The sequence below is a fragment of the Myxine glutinosa genome, chromosome 11 (assembly GCF_964187855.1).
Source record: "Myxine glutinosa chromosome 11, kmMyxGlut1.1, whole genome shotgun sequence".
Lineage (NCBI taxonomy): Eukaryota > Metazoa > Chordata > Myxini > Myxiniformes > Myxinidae > Myxine > Myxine glutinosa.
In genome coordinates this window covers 114299389-114323642 of record NC_136271.1, presented here as the reverse complement: position 1 = coordinate 114323642, position 24254 = coordinate 114299389, and the positions used below count along the sequence as shown (strand labels likewise).

The 24254-nt window shown below is 44.7% G+C and overlaps 2 protein-coding genes across 8 annotated transcripts in view; one reads left to right on the top strand and one right to left on the bottom strand.

The window, feature by feature from the left end:
• Positions 1 to 24254, top strand: part of PHAF1 (phagophore assembly factor 1) — a 70257-nt gene that overhangs the window by 26551 nt on the left and 19452 nt on the right. For 2 of the 6 annotated variants that reach the window (XR_013625037.1, XR_013625036.1), the window contains exons 9-17: positions 7891 to 8024; positions 13492 to 13572; positions 16810 to 16892; positions 18113 to 18156; positions 18268 to 18314; positions 18509 to 18567; positions 18681 to 18753; positions 21429 to 22163; positions 22209 to 22662. Coding sequence is in view for 4 of the 6 variants with exons in the window: in XM_068131232.2 (XP_067987333.1) it covers positions 7891 to 8024; positions 13492 to 13572; positions 16810 to 16892; positions 18113 to 18156; positions 18268 to 18314; positions 18509 to 18567; positions 18681 to 18753; positions 21429 to 21509 (602 nt within the window). In the remaining 2 variants the exon portion in view is untranslated. Of the gene's footprint in view, positions 1 to 7890; positions 8025 to 13491; positions 13573 to 16809; positions 16893 to 18112; positions 18157 to 18267; positions 18315 to 18508; positions 18568 to 18680; positions 18754 to 21428; positions 22663 to 24254 lie in introns of those variants that run through there. The other 4 variants (XM_068131232.2, XM_078787028.1, XM_068131230.2 and 1 more) reach the window with 2 other exon arrangements.
• Positions 21933 to 24254, bottom strand: part of TEP1 (telomerase associated protein 1) — a 154481-nt gene continuing 152159 nt past the window's right edge. For both annotated transcript variants that reach the window (XM_068131228.2, XM_068131229.2), the window contains exon 53: positions 21933 to 22844. In XM_068131228.2, coding sequence (XP_067987329.2) covers positions 22716 to 22844 — 129 coding nt within the window. In that variant the 3' untranslated portion in view covers positions 21933 to 22715. The remainder of the gene's footprint in view (positions 22845 to 24254) is intronic.

The following is a 24254-nucleotide window of genomic DNA, read 5'->3' as shown; positions in this document are numbered from 1 at the left end:
AAGGTGAGGCTTGAACGACCTCTTGGCTCACCACGTGAGAGACCGACAAGTCTGTCGCTTCCCGATACTAGGGAAAGAGCAATGGGGAGTAAATTGTCTTGCTCTCCGAGATTGAACCCTCGCCCAGCTTTCTCTGACGCTCCTCTCCCGTTCCTCTGCTCCTCTATATTCCCTGTCTGGGTTTCTTCTTCCTCCTTTTTTTGTCTCCCGGTTTTTCTGCAGTCGATCATCTCTTTATCCAGACAGTTATGCCTTTTATGCTTCCCAGGAGGGGTGAGGATCAAAGGGTGACACCCCACTTTTTCCAGGCGTGGTTGACGGGAGCAAAAAGTCTTTCTATCTTCTACCAACTCCTCTCCGGCCTTGCACCCCCTGCTCTGTCTGTGCTCTATCCCCCAAGTATTCCTGCAGGACGCACAATATCTGCGAGCAACGCTCTTCTGGTGAAACTGCCAAAATGAAGACTCTTTGCTCACCTTCACTCTTTCATTCCTCTTTTTTCCAGCCTCTGGAACAAACTACCTCACTCTCTTCAATCCCACTCCTCCCTCCTGGTTTTTAAAACAGCTGTTCACCACCATCTCATATCTTCCCTCATCCAAAACCTTGATCTTTTCTATCCGCGTTAATCCACTCCAAACCCACCTACTTTAAATTCCCTGTTTTCTTTCCTGAAAGCCCCTGTACTGTCCATCTTGTTTATCCCGTGTACCCTGCCCCAGCCCTCTCTCTTCCACAGATTTCCTGATGTCCCTGTTCCCTACTGTTGTTGTGCTTCCTTCTCTCTCTCTCTCTCTCTCTCTCTTTCTCTCTCTCTCTCTCGTCTCCCACTCCCTCCATTATGTACAGTCACGTGAAAAAGTAAGTACACCCCATGTAAAGTTTTGACTTTTTCAACATATTTCAACATACAGCTATTTGATCTTCATTTCAAAAATATTGATAAAGGTGATATAATACAACAAATATCATGAAACATTTACATTTTGTAGTCCGTTGTATAATTTAAATAAGCATAAATGCAAATTTTGCATGTGGAAAAAGTAAGTACACCCTTGGCTCTCACAGGTGGTATTGCCCCCTTTGGCAGAAACAACCTCAAGTAGGTGTTTCTTATAACTGTCTACCAGTCTCTGACATCGACTGGGAGAAATTTTTGCCCACTCCATGCAGAATTGTTGATTGTTGATTTGTAATATTTGTAATTTGTAATTGTTGATTTGTAATACTCAGTTCCTGACACACCTCAGTAGGGACAATGACAGGGAGATCAGGAGAAGTGGTGGAAGTATTGGTCAGAAGAAGAGTGGACATATGTTGTGTGCAAGAGACGAGATGGAAGGGAAGTGGTGTGAGAATGGTGAAGGGTAGGCAGGGACAGAAATACAAGTTTGTGTGGCAAGGGTGCCCGGAGGGCGTGAATGGTGTTGGTGTCCTGTTTTCTGAGGAGTTTGTAGACAGTGTGGTGAGTGTGACTAGAGTGAGTGATAGGTTGATGATGGTGAAAATGATGATTGGAAAGCTCTTGGTGAACGTCATCTCGGGATATGCTCCGCAGGTTGGTCGAAGCGATGAAGAGAAGGACAAGTTCTGGTGTGCGATAGAGAAGCTGATGGAAAACGTGAAAGATGAGGAAGTTGTTGTGGTGGGAGGAGACCTAAATGGACATGTGGGAAGGAGTATGGACGGTTTTGAGGGAGTTCATGGGGGTTACGGATATGGTGTGAGAAATGGAGAAGGTGAAAGGATTTTGGAGTTTGCTGATGGAGCTGATTTGTTGATTTGTAATACTCAGTTCCAGAAAGAGGACAATAAGCTTGTTACATACACGTCAGGTGGGTCGACGACAACCGTTGACTACCTGATGGTGCGTAGGCGAGATAGGGGGCACCTCCGGGACACAAAGGTGATCCCGGGGGAGGAGGCTGTTTCACAGCACCACTTGGTTGTCTGCGACATAAGGGTGAAAGGTGCGAGGAGAGCTCGGCGGGTGAAGTACCAACCGAGAATGAAGGTGTGGAGGTTGAAAGAGGTGACAGTAAGGGAGGCATTAAAAGAGAGGCTGAGTAGGGTAGAGGATGATGTGGTTGAGCTTGAAAGTGGTTGGATGTCAATGAAAGCTAATCTGTTGGGAGCCGTTGGTGAGGTATGTGGATGGACAAAAGGACCACCGAGGCACTCGGAAACATGGTGGTGGGATGTTGAAGTTGGAAAGAGGATTGACGAGAAGAGGAAGAAGTTCAAAGAGTGGCAGAAGGCGAAGGGTACGGGAGCAGAAACAGCAGAGCATGAAAGTTATAAGGCAGCCAGGAAGGCTGCAAAGAAAGAGGTAGCAAAGGCGCAGGAGGCATGTAGGAAAATGTTCGGAGAACGCTTTGATTCGGAAGAGGGTCAGAAAGCAGTATTCAGGATTGCAAAGCACATAGCGAAAGAGAGGTGTGATGTGATGGGGGTGAGTTGCTTGAAGGATGAAGTGGGACAAATCGTTGTCGACCCAGATGGAATTAAAGGAAGATGGAAAAGATATATGGAAATGCTGTTGAATACAGAGAATGAATGGGATGGCAACATAGAGAGTAACCCAGTTTTAGGACCGGCAGAGAAGATAACTGAGAAGGAAGTTGAGGAAGCGATAAAAGCAATGAAGAGTGGAAAAGCGGGAGGGCCGACGGGAGTTGTGGGAGATATGTTGAAGGCAGCAGGAAGTTGGGGTGTGAAGAGAATGACAGAGATCTGTAATCTGGTGGTGAAAGAAGGCCGCATTCCAGTGGATTGGGAACTGAGTACCCTCGTCCCTCTATACAAGGGGAAAGGTGACCCTCTGGAGTGTGGCTCGTACCGAGCGATAAAGTTATTGGAGCATGGAATGAAGGTATTGGAAAGGGTGTTGGAGAGGAGGATAAGGAAGAAAGTGAAGATCGACGAAATGCAGTTTGGATTTATGCCAGGAAGCGGAACGACAGATGCGCTTTTCATTGTGAGGCAGTTGCAGGAGAAGTACATGGATAAGAGGAAGAAGTTGTTTTTTGGGTTTGTTGATCTGGAGAAAGCATTCGATAGGGTTCCACGCAAAGTATTGACATGGGCATTGAGGAAGTTAGGAGTGGAGGAATGGTTGATCAGAGTAGTGATGGCAATGTACAAAAGAGCACGCACAGCTGTAAGGACGAAGGACGGGAACAGTGGTGAGTTTGAGGTGAAGGTGGGAGTGCATCAGGGGTCGGTACTAAGTCCACTACTATTTGTAGCTGTGATGGAGGTGCTGGCTCAGAACGTAAAGGAGGGTTTACCGTGGGAGTTGTTGTATGCAGATGATCTGGTGTTGATTGCGGAAATTATGGATGGACTGAAGGAAAAGATGAACAAATGGAAGGAATGTATGGAGACAAAAGGTCTGAAGGTGAATATCGGAAAGACAAAGGTGATGGCAAGTGGTAAAGCATGTGGTGAGGTGGAAAGAACTGGGAAGTGGCCGTGTGCTGTGTGCAGGAAGGGTGTCGGAGTGAACTCCATTCAATGTACAATGTGTGCTGAGTGGGTTCATCAAAAATGTAGTGGTCTGAGAGGGTCATTAACCAGTGTGGCAGCTACATTCAAATGTAAGGTGTGCACAGAGGGAGCTGCAGATGGAGGAAATGTTGAGTTGGATCTTGGAGACGGCGTGAAGCTGGAAGGTGTGAAAACATTTTGCTACCTCGGAGACATGCTGAATGGAGAAGGTGGATCAGACTCGGCAACGGTTGCTCGAGTGAGATGTGCATGGAAGAAGTTTCGGGAACTGAGTGGCGTGCTGATGAGGAGGAGAGTGTCGCTGAAGCTGAAGGGAAAGGTGTATGCTGCATGTGTGAGAAGTGTTATGATTTATGGGAGCGAGACATGGGTAATGAACGTAGAGCAGCAACGAAGGCTGGAAAGGGTGGAAATGCGAATGGTTCGATGGATGTGCGGAATATCGTTGAGAGAGAGGAAGACAAATGATGAATTGCGAAAGATGATGGGAATATTGCCTGTGATTGATGCTGTGAAGAGGAACAGGTTGAGATGGTTTGGTCATGTATTGAGGAAGGATGAAAGTGACTGGTTGAGAAGAGTGATGGAAGTTAATGTAGAAGGAAGTAGAGGACGGGGAAGACCGAGAAAGACTTGGCTAAAGATGGTGGAAGAAGAAATGCGGGCAAGGGGGTTAACAAGGAGAGATGCAGAAAATAGGGCAAAATGGAGAAGATTGTCATGGGGATCGCAAGGCTAACCCCCGCTCTAGCAGGGAACATGGCCTTAAAATGCATGTTGTTGTTGTTGTATGCAGAATTATTTCAGCTGCGCGATGTTTGAGGGGTTTCTTGCATGCACAGCTCGTTTCAAATCCCCCAACAACATCTCGATGGGATTTAGATCCGGGCTTTGACTTGGCCATTCCAGAACCCTCCATTTCTTTCTTTTCAGCCATTCCTTGGTGGATTTACTGGTATGTTAGGGTCATTGTTATGTTGCAAGGTCCACCTTCGGTTGAGCTGCAACTTTCCGACAGATGGCCTCACATTATCCTCAAGCATCCTCTGGTACAATGAAGAATTCATAGTGGATTCCATGATGGTGAGCTGTCCAGGCCCTGATGCAGCAAAGCTGCCCCAAGCCATAATATTTCCACCACCATGCTTTACAGTTGGTATCAGGTTCTTGTGGTCAAATACTGTCTTTGGTTTTCGCCCAACATGTCTTCTGGTAGTGTGGCCAAACAGCTCTACCTTTGACTCATCTGTCCAGAGCACATTGTTCCAGAAGTGCTGGTCTTTGCCTAGGTGTTCATTGGCAAACTTTAGTCTTGCCCTGATGTTCTTTCTGGACAGCAAAGGTTTCCTCCTGGCACACCTCCCATGTAGATCAAATTTATGCAGCCTCTTTCTAATGGTAGACTCGTGCACTTTGACATCAACTGGCAAGAGCTACCTGTAGGTCCCGTGATGACATTCTGGGGTTCTTAGAGACTTTTCAGCATCTTGCGGTCTGCTCTCGGGCTGAACTTGCTGGGGCGGCCTGGCCTGAACAAGTTGGCAGTTGTTTGGAATCTTCTCCACTTGTAGATGATCTTCCAGACAGTCGAATGATTGATTTCAAATTGTTTGGAGATCTTTTAAAATCCCTTCCCAGACTCGTAGGCATCTATAACCTTCTTTCTGAAGGCCTCAGAGAGCTCTTTTGATCTAGGCATGGTGACGCCGCACACTTCAACAACAAAGAGCAAACCAAACTAAATGTCTGAGGTTTAAATAAGACCGGTTCCTCCAAGATCCTCTCCAACGATGTTCTAATCATTTGCACCTGAGCTGGTGCACCTGATTTTAATTTTTGGTATTTGAAGTAGTGATAAATGTAAGGGTGTACTTACTTTTTCCACATGTGAAATTTGCATTTATGTTTATATAAATTATACAATGGACTACAAAATGTAAATGTTTCATGATATTTGTTATATTATATCACCTTTATCTATCAATATTGTTGAAATGAAGATCAAATTGCTGTATGTTGAAATATGTTGAAAAAGTCAAAACTTTACATGGGGTGTACTTACTTTTTCACGTGACTGTATGCGTTAGCTCTCATACGAGCCCAGACTAACAAAAAAGGTCATGTGCCGCCCCCTTTGTTCCTGGTGCGGTGTATCCAATAGCCCAGATGAGCCTCGGTGAGTCATCCTCTCCACAGGCTTGATGGTCTGAAAAGGTCCTCGGTCACTCTCGGGACAGGCCATGTACTTAGGCAGTTAAGACCAAAAAATAGGGCGTATCGTTCATTTTTTCAGGAAAGCACCAAATTTGGCACCGATGTAGTATGGACCTATACAATTGTTTTCCTGAGGGGTGCCCAAAAATTCAGAACCCCTGGTGGCCGCCATATTGAATTTCAACATAACCTCCCTTGGTGACCTATTTCCCTCAATAACTTCTATACTATGAGCGATAACACCACAGTTCCAGTATCTTACCCCATGTTTTCATGGTCTCTGAATACAATGGGATCAATTGCATAAAGATTGGCATCCATCATCTTTAATTTCAAGATGGCCACCATGGTGTTTCCATTTTCATTGAATCTCATAGTATTTTAGGTAAAATTTCAATTCCAAGTGATACACATTGTTTTATTGGTCTCTGATAACAATGGAATGGTATTAATTAATCAAAGTTACACACAGTTGCAGTTTTAACTTAAAATATTGTGGGCACTTGAAAGGTGGAGGCTCTCGCACAGACGCGTAGTACTACAAGCACTGTCCATCGCAGTCACACAGTGATGTGCAGGGCAGATTTGCCCTGGGGCATTTACAGTTGCCTTTACAGGCCGACTTACAATGGCAGCTTGTAAGCTCTGAACATGCCTCCTGTATCAGTGGTATTGTGGTCCAAATTGGTGTCCAAGAAGTCCCTGTTTTCATCCAGCCCCAATCAGCTGGTGATGGAAGTTCTGGGTAGGGCACAAGTGCCTGACTCCATACGTGTCCAGCCTGAAAACATGCACGTTTTAGGTGTTGTTCAAAGGCGTCTGCTGTTGGGGGAATGTGATCAATTGTTCTTGCCTTCTTCGTGAACAAGTGTCGGCGCATGTCATTCACTGTCTTTATCTCGGTAGTCCGGTCATAGAGGATGGCAACACATCTTTCTATGCTCTGTAGTTCCATAGTAATAGCGTCCACAGATGGCCTATAAGCGAGAGCATGAAAGGTCTGCGTGATGCTGGGGTATGCCTCCCAAGCCTTCCAGGCTGTCTTTTTCCCAATTTGGGCAAAAAATGACTGTCGCAGCCAGTGAAGGCATGAAATAATGGCAAAGACTCGGACTTCCTGCGGCCAAGGCCGGGGGCAATTTTATGGATGGCAAGGTAGCGGTAGCTTTTACCAGTGCCAATGGCAATCCAGAGTTCCTCCACACCGTGTGACTGGTAGGTAAAGTAGTGTGCTATTGCCAAGACCACAATATCAGAGTCTACAGTTCGAATCAATACCCGTTTTCTCCCCTTTTTCACGACATCCAGGACATTTTTGGGGATTTTTTGAATTTTCTGAATTTTTGGGCGCCCCTCAGGAAAACAATTGTATAGGTCCATACTACATCTGTGCCAAATTTGGTGCTTTCCTGAAAAAATGAAGATGCTTCCTCTTAACTGCCTAACTAATGGTCCTCAGCTCCCGACTTAACATGGGGCCGACCTTCACTGTTCCTTGCTCCCTGCCTAAATGCCCGGAATGTCTTTGCTGACAGGAAGGAACAGTGGGATGGCCTGCGCAGGTTTGCGCTAACTGGCGGTGAACTTTGATGGTGGGGGCGTGGGTGAAATGGCATCCTTGAGCAGCGTAAGATGGTGGTTGCAGCAATTCAGCGTAAGCAGGTGGTTGAAGTGGTTGTGGTGTTCTGCTGGTTGAGGAGCTGTTGTTGAACAGCGTTGTGGTTGAACCTTTCTAGTGGTGCAAGCGTGGGTGAATGAGGAGTAAATAAAACGAGATGATGGTCATTAGTCTTGCGGTGGAGGGATGTGGTTGTGATGTGGTGGAGGTAGTTTGTAGTCCTGTGGTGGTTAAACTGCGGTTGAGTTGCTGCTGTAGTGGTGGTGGGAGTTTGGTTCTGGCATGCAGATTTGAATCGAGTTTTGGCGCGCGTATGCTGATGAGGGATGGTGTGCTTATCCCTCTGCAGCTCGAGAGAAGCAGAACGCATCCACCTCCAAAGGATAGCAAAGTGGGGGGAAAACCTAACTCATCTCACACAACCCATATCCCCTTTGAAACGCACTAGACACAAGGAAGGACTGTCTGGAACATTTAAGAATGAAGCGACTAACTCGGAAACCGATTTTATATTTGTGTATATAGTAGTTTGCCAATGTGTGTTTCAGGCTGCGGTCCAGTTATGCGGGTGGACAACAAGCTGCAGACCTTCCAGCGGTGTGTGTACCTGGGTGATCATTGTCAGGATGTCGTCAGCAACATCGGATCTCCGCACAAAGTTTTTTACAAGTCTGAAGATAAGGTTAGCCAGAAGAAAAAGAAAATAAATGGGTAATGTTCTCAATTATGGAAGTGAACAGGCTTGCTTTGTCATGTTTACAGTTGACAGCATTTTCATGTGGAAGTGATAAAGATTTTTCTTGAGCTCAGCATTATTGCAGATCATGCTTGGGCCAAACTGAAATGCTGTCCAGCTGTGTTGAAACGGCCTACTGTTCTAAAATCTATAGGTCAGGAAGGATTGATAAAGATTATCTACATGATTCTTGTATCCTGATATTTGGGCAGTTTCACTAAGGTTCATACAATAATTGTCATTGCCCTTTTGAACATTCTCCACATACCATTGTGGGGCCTCCTCTACTAATCTGGAAGTCGTCTTCAGTTGTCATACCCTTCCTCCCGTCCATGGTACACGGAATCTTGTGGTGAGGCTATTGCCCAGAAACAACTTGCTTTTGTCTCCTGGAAAGCAAATCCAACGGAAGGAAATCTCATTTCCTTTCACAAAGCCCGAAACAAGTGTGTGTCCACCCTCAGGAGAGCCAGGAAACAATATCTCTCCGTTCTCAGGACAGAACTCTCTTATCTGTCTCCCTCTTCCAAATCATGGTGGCATCTGGTCAAATCTGTTTCTGGTGTTTGTTCCCCCTCCATCCCCTCCATCCCCTCCCTCACCTCAAACGGCCACACGGCTGACTCCGCGCATGATAAAGCTGAATGCCTCAACTCTGTGTTTGCCTCTAAATCTTGTGTCCCAAACCCATCCCTCTCTGTACCCACCGTACCCAGTCGTACCCAGCTGCTCCTGGACTCTGTGTCCTTTCCTCCTGACAAGGTGGAAAAGTTTCTGTCAACCCTCGACTCTGATTCTGCAACTGGACCTGACGGCATCAGCCCACGGGTCCTAAAATCCTGTTCTTCCGCTCTTTCACTCCCTCTCTCTGTTCTCTTCACCCTCTCTTTTGCTCAAGGTCATCTGCCATCTGCTTGGAAATCTGCCAACATCACCGCTTTGCACAAAAAAGGTGCAAAAACAGATCCCAGCAACTACAGACCAATCAGCCTTCTCTCAATTATCAGTAAAGTCATGGAATCCATCATTGCTTCAGATATGAAATCTTTCCTCTTCTCCAATGGCTTGATCTCTGATCATAAATTTGATTTCAGACCTGGTCACTCTACTCTGGACATGCTGCGACTGCTTTCTCAGCAATGGATGGAGGTCCTCAATGCCAAACAGGAAATTAGAGCAGTCTCCCTTGACATATCACGTGCCTTCGATACGGTCTGGCACCCCGCTCTGCTCACCAAACTCTCCTCTGTTGGTATCCATGGAAATCTCCACGCATGGCTGGCGGACTTCCTCTCTAGTCGTAGTCAATGTGTGGCCCTGAATGGGTTTCTCTCATCTCCTCTTCCTGTTCAGGCTGGAGTTCCCCAAGGCAGTGTTCTGGGCCCTGTGCTTTTTCTGGTCTTCATCAATGATCTCTCCGACTCTCTTGAAAATCCTCTCTATCTCTTTGCTGATGACTCTACTCTCTGTCGCTCCATTCTTCATCCCTCAGATCGGCAGTCTGCAGCCTCCTCACTCTCTGCAGACCTGGACAAAATAACAGACTGGGCAAACAAGTGGAACATGTCTTTCAATCCTGACAAATCTCACACTCTTACGATGTCTCTCCGAAAAGACCGACTGGACAACCCTCCCATCTACTTTCTGAATAATCCTCTCCAAGAAGTTCTGTCACTCAAACTTTTGGGTCTCACTATCTGCCATGATCTTTCCTGGGAAAACCACATTTCAAATCTGGCCTCCAAAGCCAGTCGCCGACTGGGCATCCTCCGTCGTGCGAAGTCCTTCCTTGGCACACCTGAGCTCCTCACCACGTACAAGGCTTTCATCCGCAGCTCAATGGAATACTGCTCTCCCCTCTGGGCTGGTGCTCCTGCCTCACACCTAGCTCGTATTCACGCTGTTGAAAGCAAAGCATTCAGAATCATTGGAATCTCCCACGACGAAGCTAACTCCAAGGGCCTCTCACTCACTCACCGCAGGCAGGTTGGTGGTCTTTCCATCTTCTACCGACTCCTCTCTGGCCTTGCCCCCCCAGCTCTCTCTGGGCTCTGTCCCGCAAATATTCCTACAGGTCGCACAAGATCTCCCTGCAACCCTCTTATGGTTAAACTGCCAAAATCAAGACTCTCTGCTCACCTTCACTCCTTCATTCCTCTTTTCTCCCGCCTCTGGAACAAACTCCCTCACTCTCTTCAATCCCACTCCACCCTCCAGGTCTTTAAAACAGCTGTTCACCACCATCTCTTATCTTCCCCCATCCAAAACCTTGATCTTTTCTATCCCCGATAATTTCACCCCAATTCCACTTTTTGAAATACCAACTTCTGTCCTGGAAGTCCTTGGTGTCCGTGTGTTTTATACTTCTCCCACCCACCCCCCCCCCCCTTCCCACGCCTCCTCCCCCCAAGCCCTCTCCCTCCCACACATCTCCCTGCTCTTAAATGTTGTGTGCTCTCAAGTGTTTGTGTGCTTCCCATTCTCTTGTCTTCCGCTCCCTCTTTTTATATATTTTGTTTGTCTGGTTGATTTGTTTGTGAAGTAAATGTCAGCTCTTTCACGAGCCTCGATTCAGTATACAAAAAAAATAAAAAATAAAAAAAATTAAAATCTGCAATTCGAGTTCTGGAAGTTGGTTGGCAGGATGGCCTCGGAGGTACACACACTTACCTCTAAGCTATTTAGCCTGGCATCAAATATTGGCCGAGCTATACACTGTCATCCCAGTGTTTCACAAGCACGGTGATTCAATCAATGTGTGTGCCATGCCTCAGATGGATGTTAAACTAGGCGCCGCATGTGCCAGCATTCATTGGTGGACGTTAAATATCCCACGGTGCCCTTTGCGAAGAGTAGGCGACTTATCAGAACAAATTACAAAATCCTGCCATAACCAGCAGGGGACATTGCACTAGCAGCACAGCCACGGCCTCAGCCAATGATGCTATCCCACCCTTTGCCGTGCCATGGTGTATAACGCCACAGATCGCTGCCGCATTCGGTGATGAAAATAATCCGATGTACATACATGAAGCGAAAACGTGTACACTGTACAGGCTATGTGCATATATAATACATTGTGGTTATATACTTGGGATCATTCCATTTACACCTGGCCTAAGGCCTGCTGTCTGTGCGGCTTCAAAAAATAGTGGTGCATCATTTTAATTGTGGGTGCAGTCAGGCCAGCTATCCATCCAATCGGTCGATGTACGACAGTCATTCGATGGTCCTCCCTCCCACCGATTGACTAATACAGTACTAGTACATACATGGGGAGGCATGAAGGAATGTGCCGGGCTACCTCCAACCTATCCTTTCTGTCGAAAGTTTTGGAACGCACTGTAGCCACTCAACTCAAACATCACCTCTCTGCCAATAACCTGTATGAAACATTCCAATCCGGATTCCGCTCCAACCACAGTACTGAAACTGCTCTCCTCAAAATCACCAACGACCTTCTCCTCTCCTCTGACGCTGGCAACCTCAACATTCTCATCCTCCTCGACCTCAGCGCCGCCTTTGACACCATCGATCACACCATCCTCCTCACCCGACTTGAAACCACCTTTAACGTTACCGGCACTGCCCTCTCTTGGATTAAATCATACCTCTCTGACAGACGCCAGTTCATCTCCATCAATAACTGCAAATCTCCCACTGCTCCCCTCCCCCAAGGTGTCCCCCAAGGTTCAGTTCTTGGCCCCCTCCTCTTCATCCTTTACCTGTCCCCCCTCGGTCACTTAATCCGCCGTCATGGTCTCCAATTCCACTGCTTCGCTGATGACATCCAGCTTTTCATCTCCACCAAGTACATCTCCACCGCCACCCACTTTATCCTGACAAACTGCATCACTGAAATAAAATCCTGGCTTCAAATCAACTTCCTCAAACTTAATTATGATAAATCTGAAATAATCATCATTGGCCCAAAAACGCTCATAAAATCCACCCATAACTTTGCACTCAACATCGACGGTATCCCAGTGTCCACCTCCCTCCCCTCACATCCGGAATCTTGGCATCATCTTTGACCAAACCCTCTCCTTCGACAAATACACTAAACAGGTCACAAAGACAGCCTTCTTTCACTTGAAAAACATGGCCCGTCTCCGTCCATCCCTCTCCTCCATGGCTGCAGAAACCCTCATCCACGCCTTCATCACCTCCCGTCTGGACTACTGCAACAGCCTCCTCTATGGTTCACCCTCAACAATCACCAATAAACTCCAATACATTCAGAACTCCGCTGCCCGTCTACTCACCCATTCCCGGACCCTTGACCACATCACCCCCGTCCTTTACAAGCTTCACTGGCTCCCCATCTCCCAGAGAATCCAGTACAAAATCCTCCTCTTGACCTACAAAGCCCTCCATAACCTGGCCCCATCCTACCTGGCTGACCTCCTCTCCATACACACTCCCAATCGTAACCTCTGCTCTGCTGGTACCAACCTCCTGACCCCCCCCCCCCCCCCCCATCCATCTGGACCAAATTCAGATCCTGGGGGGACAGGGCCTTCTCCATCGCTGCTCCCACCCTCTGGAACTCACTACCTCACACCATCAGAGACTCCTCCTCACTCGCCACATTCAAAACATCACTCAAGACCCACCTGTTCAACACTGCATTCAACATTTAACCCACAGCATTTAACCCCTGACTATCTCTTCTCCTTCTCCCTCCTTTTTGCTTTAAATATTTCCCTATTGATTCTTGTCTTTTGCAATTGTTTTTATGTGCATTATGTTTTGCACTCTGTCAAAGCGTCTTTGGGCTTCCTGAAAAGCGCTATATAAAATAAATGCATTATTATTATTATTATTATTACATACGTGGTCCAAACACAGTTCAGCTATTTAGATATAGATGATGTTACACATCCTAATAATCCTGATATTTAAATACTGGTTATGTCCATGAATATTTATATTATATATACATATATATATATATATATATATATATATATATATATATATATATATATATATATATCTGTGAGAAATAGAAAAACTCCACAGTACGAGCAGGGCATCCCATTTGTATTAAATAAATAATCGGGAGATTGAATCAGACGCGGACGTAGCTTCAGGACGGTCGATCTTTAATTCTCGACAAGCTTTCGACCAACAAATGTCTTCTTCTTAGTTGTCCCCAAGTTCAGCGGAAGTCATTGATATATATATATAGGGCCAAGATGCAAAAGCCAAATTTTGAAAGAGAAGTGATTGGTTTTTTTTTTTTGGAGGTACGTTTAACTTTTTCAGGTTAATTATCATTGGTGGGTTTTACTGTGAAATTTATTCAAAAGGAAGAGCTTGGGGCACAACAGGGTCTTGGCATAGCAGGTTTGGCTGATTCTGGGTTCATTTCCAATCCCACGGAGCTTGTGCATTTGTTTTCTTTCAGATGCGGATCCATTCTGCATTACCGCACAAGCAGACATCTCGGTGCAATGACTACTTTTACAACTTCTTCACACTGGGCGTGGTAAGTCCACCATGCATCTGCATTGCAATTTTAAGGGATCGTTTGTATGCGGTCTCAGAACTCTTCAAGGGTGAATGAGACGTTGGGAAAAAAAAAAAATGTTCAGCAATTCCCTTTTACACCGTCGAAATGTTGTCACGTCCACAAATGCAACTGTACCCGATATGCCGGATTTTTCTTTTCATTATCCCTCTGCACTTGAACAATGATATTTTAAGTATCGATAGCTTTTAAATCCTTTCCGATTTGGTGCAGCCCACTTGCAGATGGCATGCAACGCAGCTAGCCATTGCTGATGAGGGCGTCAATGTGTATTAATTAGCATCTCCCGTTCCCTTTTTGTAACCCATTCCGTTACCTTTTGCTCTTCCATGAGCATCACTTTTCTAGAGGGTGACGGACTTGGGATCGGAAGGTCCTGAGTTCGAATCCAGTTCAGCTGTTGAATTAATACCAGTTGGGGTTGACTCAGCCTGTCATTCTTCCGAGGTCGGCAAAATGAGTACCAGGGTACTGGGTCCTCAAGGAGGTTGGCAGGATTTGCACTCCGGCCGCCGTAAAAAACACCCCATTCGGTAACACACACAGTGGTGTGTGTCGGGATGGTGCTGAGGAGTCGTCCAAGGACGCAGTGATGTGCTGACCCAGCGTACGCTCCCATACATATATATATATATATATATACGTATATATATATATATGTATATATATATATATGTGTGTGTGTGTGTGTGTGTGTGTGTGTTTGTTTGTCTGTGACCAGGACATCTCAAAGTTATGGACAGATTTGGGCAAAACCTGGTACAGGTTGGGTGTGTGCCAAATGAATTGAAAAGGTTTTGGTGAAGATCCAGATCCTGATCTAATCATTTTTTTCAGATAGGACCGGACAGCAGACACGACGACGACGACGACAGCAGCGAATGACCAGATACGAAAAATTTTAAGTGAATCTTCACCATTGAGAGATGGGGCCAAAGATGTTATACAGTATAGCACAATATCTCAAAAAGTTATGGATATATTCAGACGAAACTTAGTGGACAGGTTCGGTGTGTGACAAGGACGAATTGGTTCAATTTTGGATGCAGATGGATTGCAATGCAACTTACAAATTGGTTAGATTCTGGTGAAGATCCAGATTTTCGATTTTTTTTTTTCAGTGATTCTTCATCATTGAGAGATAGGGCCAAAAATAATATATAGCACAATATTTCAAGAAGTTGTGGAAGGGTTGTGACAAAACTAGTTACTTCCACCAGCGAATGTGGATGGAGGTTGTGTTTTCAGCCCTGTCTGTCTGTGAACAAGATAACTCAAAGTTGTGGATGGATTCAGACGAAACGATGTTGATTTGATGATCGAATCAAAATGTGTTGATCAAAATGTTGTTGTTGTTGATCAAAATGTTGTGTTGTCAAATTTGTTGTTGATTTGTTTTGTCTGTGTTGATTTGTTTGTTTTGTTTGTTGTTTTGTTGAAACGATGTTGTGGATGGATTTGGCAGAGAGGCAGCGTATGTGACGAGGACAAAACGATTAGATTTTAGTGAAGATCTGAGTATGGATTCGGATGAGAATTTTTTTGTTTGTTTTTTTTGTTGTTGTTGTATCCAAGATCGAGGCTCGTTAAAGAGCTAGCACATAAAACACAAAAAACAAACACACGTAAAACAATAAAGGGAGGGGGAGACAAGATGGGGAGAGGGAAGCACACAAGCACAACAGTGGAGAACAGGGACATCGGGAGATCTGTTCAAAGGGAGAGGGCTGGGGGGGAGGAGGCATGGGAAGGTGGGGGAGGGGGTTGGGAAAGGTATAAAACACATGGACACTGCCAGAATTTCCAGGAAAGAAAGAAGTCGGGATTTCCAAAAAAAAAAAGTCAGGAGAAAAGAGGAATGAAGGAGGGAAGGTGAGCAGAGAGTCTTGATTGTGGCAGTTTCACCATAAGAGGGTTGCTGGCAGATCATGTGCGACCTGTAGGAATATTTGGGGGACAGAGCACAGACAGATGGGGGAGCTAGGCCAGAGAGGAGTCGGTCGAAGACGGAAAGACCACCAACCTGCCTGCGGTGAGAGAGTGAAAGGCCCTCAGAATCAGCTTCATCAAGGGAGATTCCAATGATCCTGAAGGCTTTGGTTTCTACCGCGTGAAGTCGAGCGAGGTGTGAGGCAGGAGCACCAGCCCAGAGGGGAGAGCAGTATTCCATTTAGCTACGAATGAAAGCCTTGTATGTGGTGAGAAGCTCAGGTGTGCCAAGGAAGGACTTCGCAGACGGAGGATGCCCAGTCGGCGAATGGCTTTGGAGGCCAGCTTGGAAATGTGGTTTTCCCAGGAAAGATCGTGGCAGATAGTGAGACCCAAAAAATTGAGTGACAACTTCTTGGAGGATTGTTGAGAAAGTATATGGGAGGGTTTTCCAGTCGGTCTTTTCAGAGAGACATCGTGAGAGTGTGAGATTTGTCAGGATTGAAAGACATGTTCCACTTGTTTGACCAGTTTGTGATTTTGTCCAGGTCTGCAGAGAGTGAGGAGGCTGCTGTCTGCCAATCTGAGGGTTGAGATATGGACCAGCAGAGAGTGGAATTATTTAATTATCGAAGTGATTCTTCACCATTGAGATATCGGGGAAAAAACGATACACAACATGATATTTTTTAACGTTATGGACGAGTTATAACTAAACTTGGGGGACAAGTCGGTTAGGCGACAAGAACCAGGCGATTACATTTTGTTTCAGGTCCGAATCCAGATTCGGCCTATCAGTGGGATACAAACCACAAGCTGTTCACCCTGGCGGAGGTATGCACTCTGACCGAGTGCTGTTCTAGTTTGATAACGTGTTCATGCATCTCAGCCTGGGTTATATACTGATGTTAGTTGGTATTCTTTTTCAGTTCTTTACATGATTAGTTCAGAATGTTTTTTTTTTTAACCTTAAAGCTTAGGTGAGGTTATTTGTTGTTTTGTTTGTTTAATGCGGAATCATTACCAAGATAGTTACTCGTATTTTCTTTTAAAATTGCATTCACCTTCAACGCCCTTTCTGCTTGTCACCATGTTTGAAATTATATGGGGTTCATCTTGCTCGGAGGAAACTATGACTATTTATCTTGGAGGAAACAATATATGATAAAAACTTGACAATTTATCATATGGAGGAAACGCGTACTGCCAATATTTAAAACATGGTTAAAATAATAATTCCTTTGTAGACTGTCGATTTCTGCACAGGATATTCTTTTTGATGCCATCAGCCAACAGGCTAAGAAGTTTGTTCTCCATACCAACTATCCGGGTCACTACAATTTCAACATGTGAGTTAAGAATTGCATTCCATTTCTGTTCCACATCAAAATGTGATCATTCCAATTCCTCAGTACAGCATAATGACGGATGCAATAAAAAAGAACCAAATATATATTTAAAAAACACCTTTAGAGGCCATTTTTCCCCGCAGAGCAGGGGTTCGCCTTTTTCGGGCACCGTGGTCCCCTTTTTGAAGCAATGTTTTATGGCCGGATGCCCTTCCTGCCGCCAACCCTGTTAGTCACCTTTTGCGACACAAAGGGAATTACCAGTGAACTGGTACTCAATTTGCCGACCTCGGAAGGATGACAGACTGAGTCAACCCTCCTGGTGTTAATTCAGTGATCGACCGGGATTCGAACCCAGGATCCTAGGATCCCAAGCCGGCACCCTAACCGCAAAGCCAACACCAGGCTCAAAAAAAAAAAGTCGGAAAGTAAAAAGGGACAAGTCAAAAAAAAAGAACCAAATATGATCATCTTTAATGAATGAATGAATGATCGTTTTAAGGCCATTTTCCCCGCTAGAGCGGGGGTTAGCCTTGCGGGCCCCATGACAATCATGGTTCCGTGTTTGAGGCAATGTTTTTATGGCCGGATACCCTTCCTGACGCCAACCCTTGGTCGTCTCTTACGATGCGCAGGGATACGGTGTACCTATTCTAAACCGGGGTACACACCGTGATCATTCATCCCAGCAAGCTGGTACTCAATTTGCCGACCTCGGAAGGATGACAGGCTGAGTCAACCCCCCTGGCGTTAATTCAGCGATCGACCGGGATTCGAACTCAGGATCCGAGGATCCCAAGCCGGCACCCTAACCGCTAAGCCAACACCAGGCTATTTAATGCTGGCGATTAACTAAACTTCAAAATTCCTGCCTTCCTGGATTTCATGGGAAAGTCATTGTCATGGAGGTTTGCATAACAGTTTGAAATGAACTGGATTTTGAAGCTTGTTCATAGATTGGGCCTCAGTGAGGCCATAGACGAAATTCTGAACTTGTGTAATAACATCCATCCAATGTTTTTTTTTGTTTGTTTTTTTTTTGTAATAACATCCACCACGACGTGCACTCGGCCAAAGATAAATGTACAGTAGTTCACCGCATTGTCTTCACCTTGCACACAGGATCATTACCTGCATATCGGGGCGGAGTTGTAAACAAAATAGAATTGCACTCTTAAAGGTAGAAATCAATTGATTGTACCAAACTCCTTTTCTCTCAGGTATCATCGCTGTGACTTCAGGATCCCACTCATTCCCAGATGTGGTGAGGTTGCCACGCCTGCCTCTGCCAAATTGCATTGCTCTGTGCAGGATATTTTAGGATGTTTATACCTTGTCTCAGTGGTATTTTGAAAGACCACATTTGTCACCACAGAGCTGGACAAAGACAAAGAACCTTTTGTCATCACAGCCTACACAAAGGTCAGCTACAAATTACTTCACACCCGGCCCTTCCGAACAGTGTCAAAACCAGCCCAGTCAGGCCTAATCCTATAGTTGAGGAACTATCGGGAAATGTGTTGCTAAGATGTGCTTACCCGAACGTTTGAGTACCTGTCAGTCACACAAACACATGAAAATATTTTTGGCCTAATGTGGCTGGTGCTGTGCTGCAGTGGGATGCAGTGCGGGAAGCATTAGGACAGCCCACTGACCATCCTGTCATCCTGAACAGGTGATTCAGGGGTCGTGTATAAAAGTCACTTGAAGAAGCATTCTGAGAAAATGAGCAAACATAGTTATGTAATCATATAAGAATTTTGTTTTGTTGCCATGTCTGCCTCATAGGTCTTCATCTTCCAATAACACCAACCCATTTGGCTCTACTTTTTGCTATGGATTCCAGGGCATGATCTTTGAGGTAAGTTCAAAATGATAACATGGAACAGAATGAACTTGTCCAGGCCTTGATTTTGCTTTAGCTTCAGTGAAACCCTTGATTTGTGCTACGATAAAAGTTACTTTAGCATCATCTTGGTGACTAGTATGCCTGCAGATTATATATATATATATATATATATATATATATATATATATATATATATATATATATATATATATATATCGTTAGTGCAACTGTAATGTGTATGTTATTAAACAAAGCATATTTGAGTCAGCTCAATTAATCCAGATTCGATGTCATATTCAAATTTACACCAAGAAACCTTTGTTCAGTAAAGAGCACGACATACAAGCCCACTGTGCAGGTTTTGAGATTGCCCCCATTCAGTGTAACCCATGTTCACAAGGTCAGCCTGTTTTGGGTTGGGTTGACATCCACAGGTGCATGGTTTGCCAGACCGCATGGACCAAGAGGGTAACTGTCCATAAAATTGACTCGTGGAGGAAATAGCATCACCGTGAAATGGCTTGAGTTGTACCAACAAGTTACTAAAAAAGCACCACCATGGTTTTTACTAAAATTTCGTTCTTAGATTGGTTTTGCTCCATTTATAAGTCAAAATGACAATGTAAAACGAAAAATCATACGGATACTTTTAGGAATCGTCGTGTTTGCTTTGTAGTCTGGAAAAACCGAGGGAATGTTAAGTAGAGCAGTCTATTCCGATAATCAGTTATTCCTCATTAATCTGAGCGGTAAAATTACAGGCATATTGTGCGTACAACACATTCACTCCCGATAAAATCGTGCATTTTCTTCAGAATAAAAGAAAATGTACGTTAAAGTGAAAAAATAACTTTTGATGGCAATGGTTTGTGTGGGTTTAGGAAATTACACCATGCAGTTGTGAACATGAATATCCAGCAGTACAAAAACCCCCCCAAAAAGAACGGCCAAGGCAGCTTGCTACAAGTGGCTTATAATAAGAGTTTCCTTACAAGGAAATAAAATAAAGGAGGCCACGAGGATCATCAAGGCCTGTGCAATGGTCGTTTGTCTGTGCTCCATCCTTTCAATGCCGAATGTCAAGTAAGGATGCCGTACGTACAATTTTAAAATTCCGATTCGGCCGGGGTTCTAACCGTCGACCACCAAGACTCAGAGCGGATGCTCAAACCATTACACCACCGAGTCCGGTTAAATTGTTGCTGTCAATTGATGCAAGTTTAATTTCATGTCCTGATGTGCATGGAGACCAATTTTCTGTGTGACAGACGAGCGAGGCGCAGGGTGAACACCCTCGGACAGACACGTAGATTCTTCGCTTAACATGCTATCGAGCATGTGCTTATTCTTTTCGTACAAACTCTTTATGTGGTCTCCCCTTGGTCTCCCCTCATCCCCATGGCCAATTCAGTTCAATGCATTAACATTTGCAAGCAATCATACTGTTAGGGTTTTGAGAACCCGGCCCGCATCGCAGCTCGCTTCGCTCGGCGCAATCCATCTATTACGCTGCGGCCCGGGCGGGAGTATTTCCTCGCGGACCGGAAGGCGCTGGTACTTAGGTCATAGGAAGACTTGGCCTACTACCCTATTCAACGCTGACCGGGAGTGACGTCATACCCCCAGGACCGGTCGGCCGGCCAGCTTAACAAGACAAGGGGATTAAACCTCCCCCCCCCCCCCCCCCCTTGCTAACGGGAGTGCCGTCCCCCGGATCCGTAACAATACTTTCATATTTCACAGGAGGTGTCACTGCCATTTAAACCACTAACCTAGTAACTTCGTCCCACTTGAATTAATACAAAGACATTTTAAGTTCTGTTCAAAACCAGGTGCAAGGTGTGGTTCAATTTGCAATCTTTAAATTGGTTCAACTTGCCCAAGTGTTACACGAAGTGGTGCCAAACTGGTATTAAGCGCTCGGACAAATGTGAGGTTAATTTCAAAGCAGTTGGTATCAAGCTAAAAGTTGAGTGTGTTTATAACCGTGGGAAACGGAGGGTCTCTGAGTAAAAGGAAGGGCTAACGGGCATCGTCAGCCACACCTTGTTTCCTTTCCCGACAGCAGTTTACCTTGTTTTCCTAAAACTCTATAATTGATAATAATCCATTGTTTATTTTGTTCGCTTACACACAACGCAATTCTTTTTCCACAGAGCCATTGTACTAATCATTGGCCTTCAGTGTAAAAGGAAAACAAAATACGTTTTGATCCTCCCACCTTTCATGAATTTGTCACATGGTAAAAATACGATATGTATTTTTTTAAAGGAACATTTTATTCCTGCACTGGTTGAAATAGCTCACAATGGGAGGTTGTATTTCTTAACAGCAAAGAACAAAAAATTTGGGAATGATCAAGGCAGTGGTGTGCTGCCTATACACCACCCAAATTCTTTTATTATTATTTTTGGTCCAATTTAATTTTTAAAAATAATTTCCCTATCGATTTGGATCAAATTGAAGCACCTTTTACTTAATGTGTTTTCTCCAACGAGCATTTCCATTATTCAGTGGCTATATATATATTGTATGGAGATAATCTAATTTCTGCAACTTCTCCTCCCCGCCCCCATGTTTTGTAGTCATTGCAATAGAAACGTTTTGACTGAAACTGTTTTGTACACAGCAAAAGTGACTCCATTACCCAGATTGCTCCACTCACGCTTGCCACCCAATGTGCACAGGTTATGTCAAACAGCCACATAGCTTCAGTGACTTTGTATTGGAAACAGGGGGCTGGAGCTGTGAGAGCACCAGAGGTATAGTGGCTTCGACTCCATCTTCCCTCCCACCTCACTGAATGACCTCATGCTGACCCCCAACTTGCTCACCGTCCCCACCTACTTCTTGAAAAAAAAGTTATCTTTTATCTACTGCACCAGATCATACCAGGACACGGGAGCATTACCCCACTCCTGCCCGACTACGGGTGCACTTTTTTTGTACGGCCAGGCCCACCACGATGGTTCAAACAGCTTTCGAAGAGCTAGGAAAAAACATGGGCCTCGGCTTCACCAGGTGGTTTACGTGATGCAGTGACATTTGGGAGCCAAGGAGGAATCCGATAAGCACAATGGATTAAACGACCACATGCATTCCCACCCTCCCACCATGCTAATTCTACACAAATCGGAGGTTAAGAGGAAAGGATGGGGAGGGGGAGAAAAGAAAACGACAACAAAATTCAGCATTTTTACTGCTCAACACCCGTTTATTGTGAGAAAAGGTGCCGAAGTTGTGATGGGGGCGGGTGCAGCCTCGTGGTGGTGTTTCTTGTTTGCACTAATTTGGTTCCTCTGTTCCTACTTGATTTGCGTTCCAAACGTCGAATAACCACTGATCGTGGTGTCTGCCTCACACGAGGAGGAAAGGTTGTCGTAAAGTCGTGCGTTGCACAAGTTCTCTCGAAGCATATCTTAGTTCACTTGTACGATTGTACGAACTTGTACGAACTAATATCTTAGTTCACTTGTACGATTTTCACTATGCGATCGGGTTTTGACTTTTTTGGCCAAACTGGCAGACTTCAAAGGTCTACCTTCGATTTGTCATGTATGTATGAAATGTTCCTTCAATTACACGAAATCATCTTTCCTTAAAAAATGTTCACAGAAAATTTTTTTTATCGTAAATTTGTGTTGCCTTTTTAAAGGGTTTTGAATTGCATTTTCCAATCTATAAGCAAGTGGAAAAAGAAAATTCACCACTGGGTATTGTTTCCTTGCTACGCTGGCTTAACCGATGTCAGGATGTTTAGATTTTGTACAACATGCGAAGAATGCATTGCAGCAATGGCATTGAAAATGGGGAAGGGATTATAGAGGAATAGGGGAAGGAAAGGTATATTTTAGCATGGCTCTGCTATGTGATATGATCTTTGGTGGCTGTGTACAATAAAGATTCAAAGCAAGCATTTTACCCCGATTCGTGTGTGTAGATGCTCGAGGTCCTTTTGGTTTTCGGTACCGAGGTTAGAGAGAAAAGCAATGTGGCGTGAGAAAATAAACCCTCCCCAGCACGTCCCCACATATAATTAACCGACGAGGGATCGACACTGCCACCAGGCTGCAGACGGGGGCCTGACACCAGAATGCTCCCACCTACGTACACGTGCACACGGGGGGGGGGGGGGGGGGGGAGATCAGACCATCAATCACTTGATCATAAATGCTACAATTACTGCACAACCAGCTCTGCTGGCAGCTATGGATCTCAAAACATGAAGCAGTTATCAAAGTAGAGTGCTTGTTCACGAAGCCTGGTGTTGGCTTAGCACTTAGGGTACCGGCTTGGGATCCTAGGATCCCGAATTCGAATCCGGGTCGATCGCTGAATTAATGCCAGGGGGGTTGACTCAGCCTGTCATCCTTCTGAGGTCCGCAAATTGAGTACCCGCTTGCTGGGATTAAGGATCCCGGTGTGTACCCCGATTTAGAATAGGTACACATTCTTTTTTTCTTTCTTTTTTCTCACACCGTATCCCTGCGCATCGTAAGAGGCGACTAAGGGTTGGCGTCAGGACGGGCATCCGGCCTTAAAAACATTGCCTCAAATAGGAAACCATGAGGTCATGGAGCCTGCAAGGCTAACCCCTGCTCTAGTGGGGAAAAATGGCCTTAAAACGATAATTCATTCATTCAGTACTTGTTCACGAGAAGATGAGATGTTACAATTGGAGAAGTTATGTTTCATTTGATTTCCACGTTGAAATTGTGCTACAAATGGCAGAATGAACACTTGAGAAGGCAAGTCTTCAATGACAAGTGGAATACGTTTCTAAACTTTGGTGTTATTTCAAAATGAATTGTCAGTCGAGTTACAATCTTTGATGGAACGATTGCTGTATAAAAGGGAAGTGCAAAGCGCCCCTCCCTTTATATGGAATCGTTTCTCTGTCTGCAGCTTTAACATGGGGACTGAAAATTCGTTTCTCACCTTCTACTTTACGAAATCGGCTGCAAATTTCAGAAGTAAATGCTTTGTATGTTGAGGTAATATGTTACAAATTTCAACAACGTCCGTTCCCGCATTCTTGAGTTTTATTAAGAAAACCCTCAAATTCAAGTTGGTGTCTGTCCGTCCATCCGTCCGCCCAAAATGTGTTGGCGCTCATCTCTCAAAGGCTATACATTGAAACTAGCTGAAACTTGGAATATACATGGCCAATGCATCTAGTTAATGGCTTTCGAAACAAATTCCACCTAAGTGCCATAGTTTTTGCTTTAAAATTATATATATATATGCAAATATTATATATCTAAATCTCCATATATACACAGTTTATAACTCTTTAAAATATATATATTTAAAAATCCAACGTGTTCGCCCAATGGCCTAATAAAGATAGGATTTAAAGAAACGACAAAATACGAGTCAGAGGTCACATAGAAGCCTCATGACAGCACGATTTATAGATAAAACAGTACATTTTACCAACTGCAAGAGTAAAGCAAGAATTACCAATGATCGACTTTGTGGCAACAAATGGTCTTAATCCACCACACATGTTT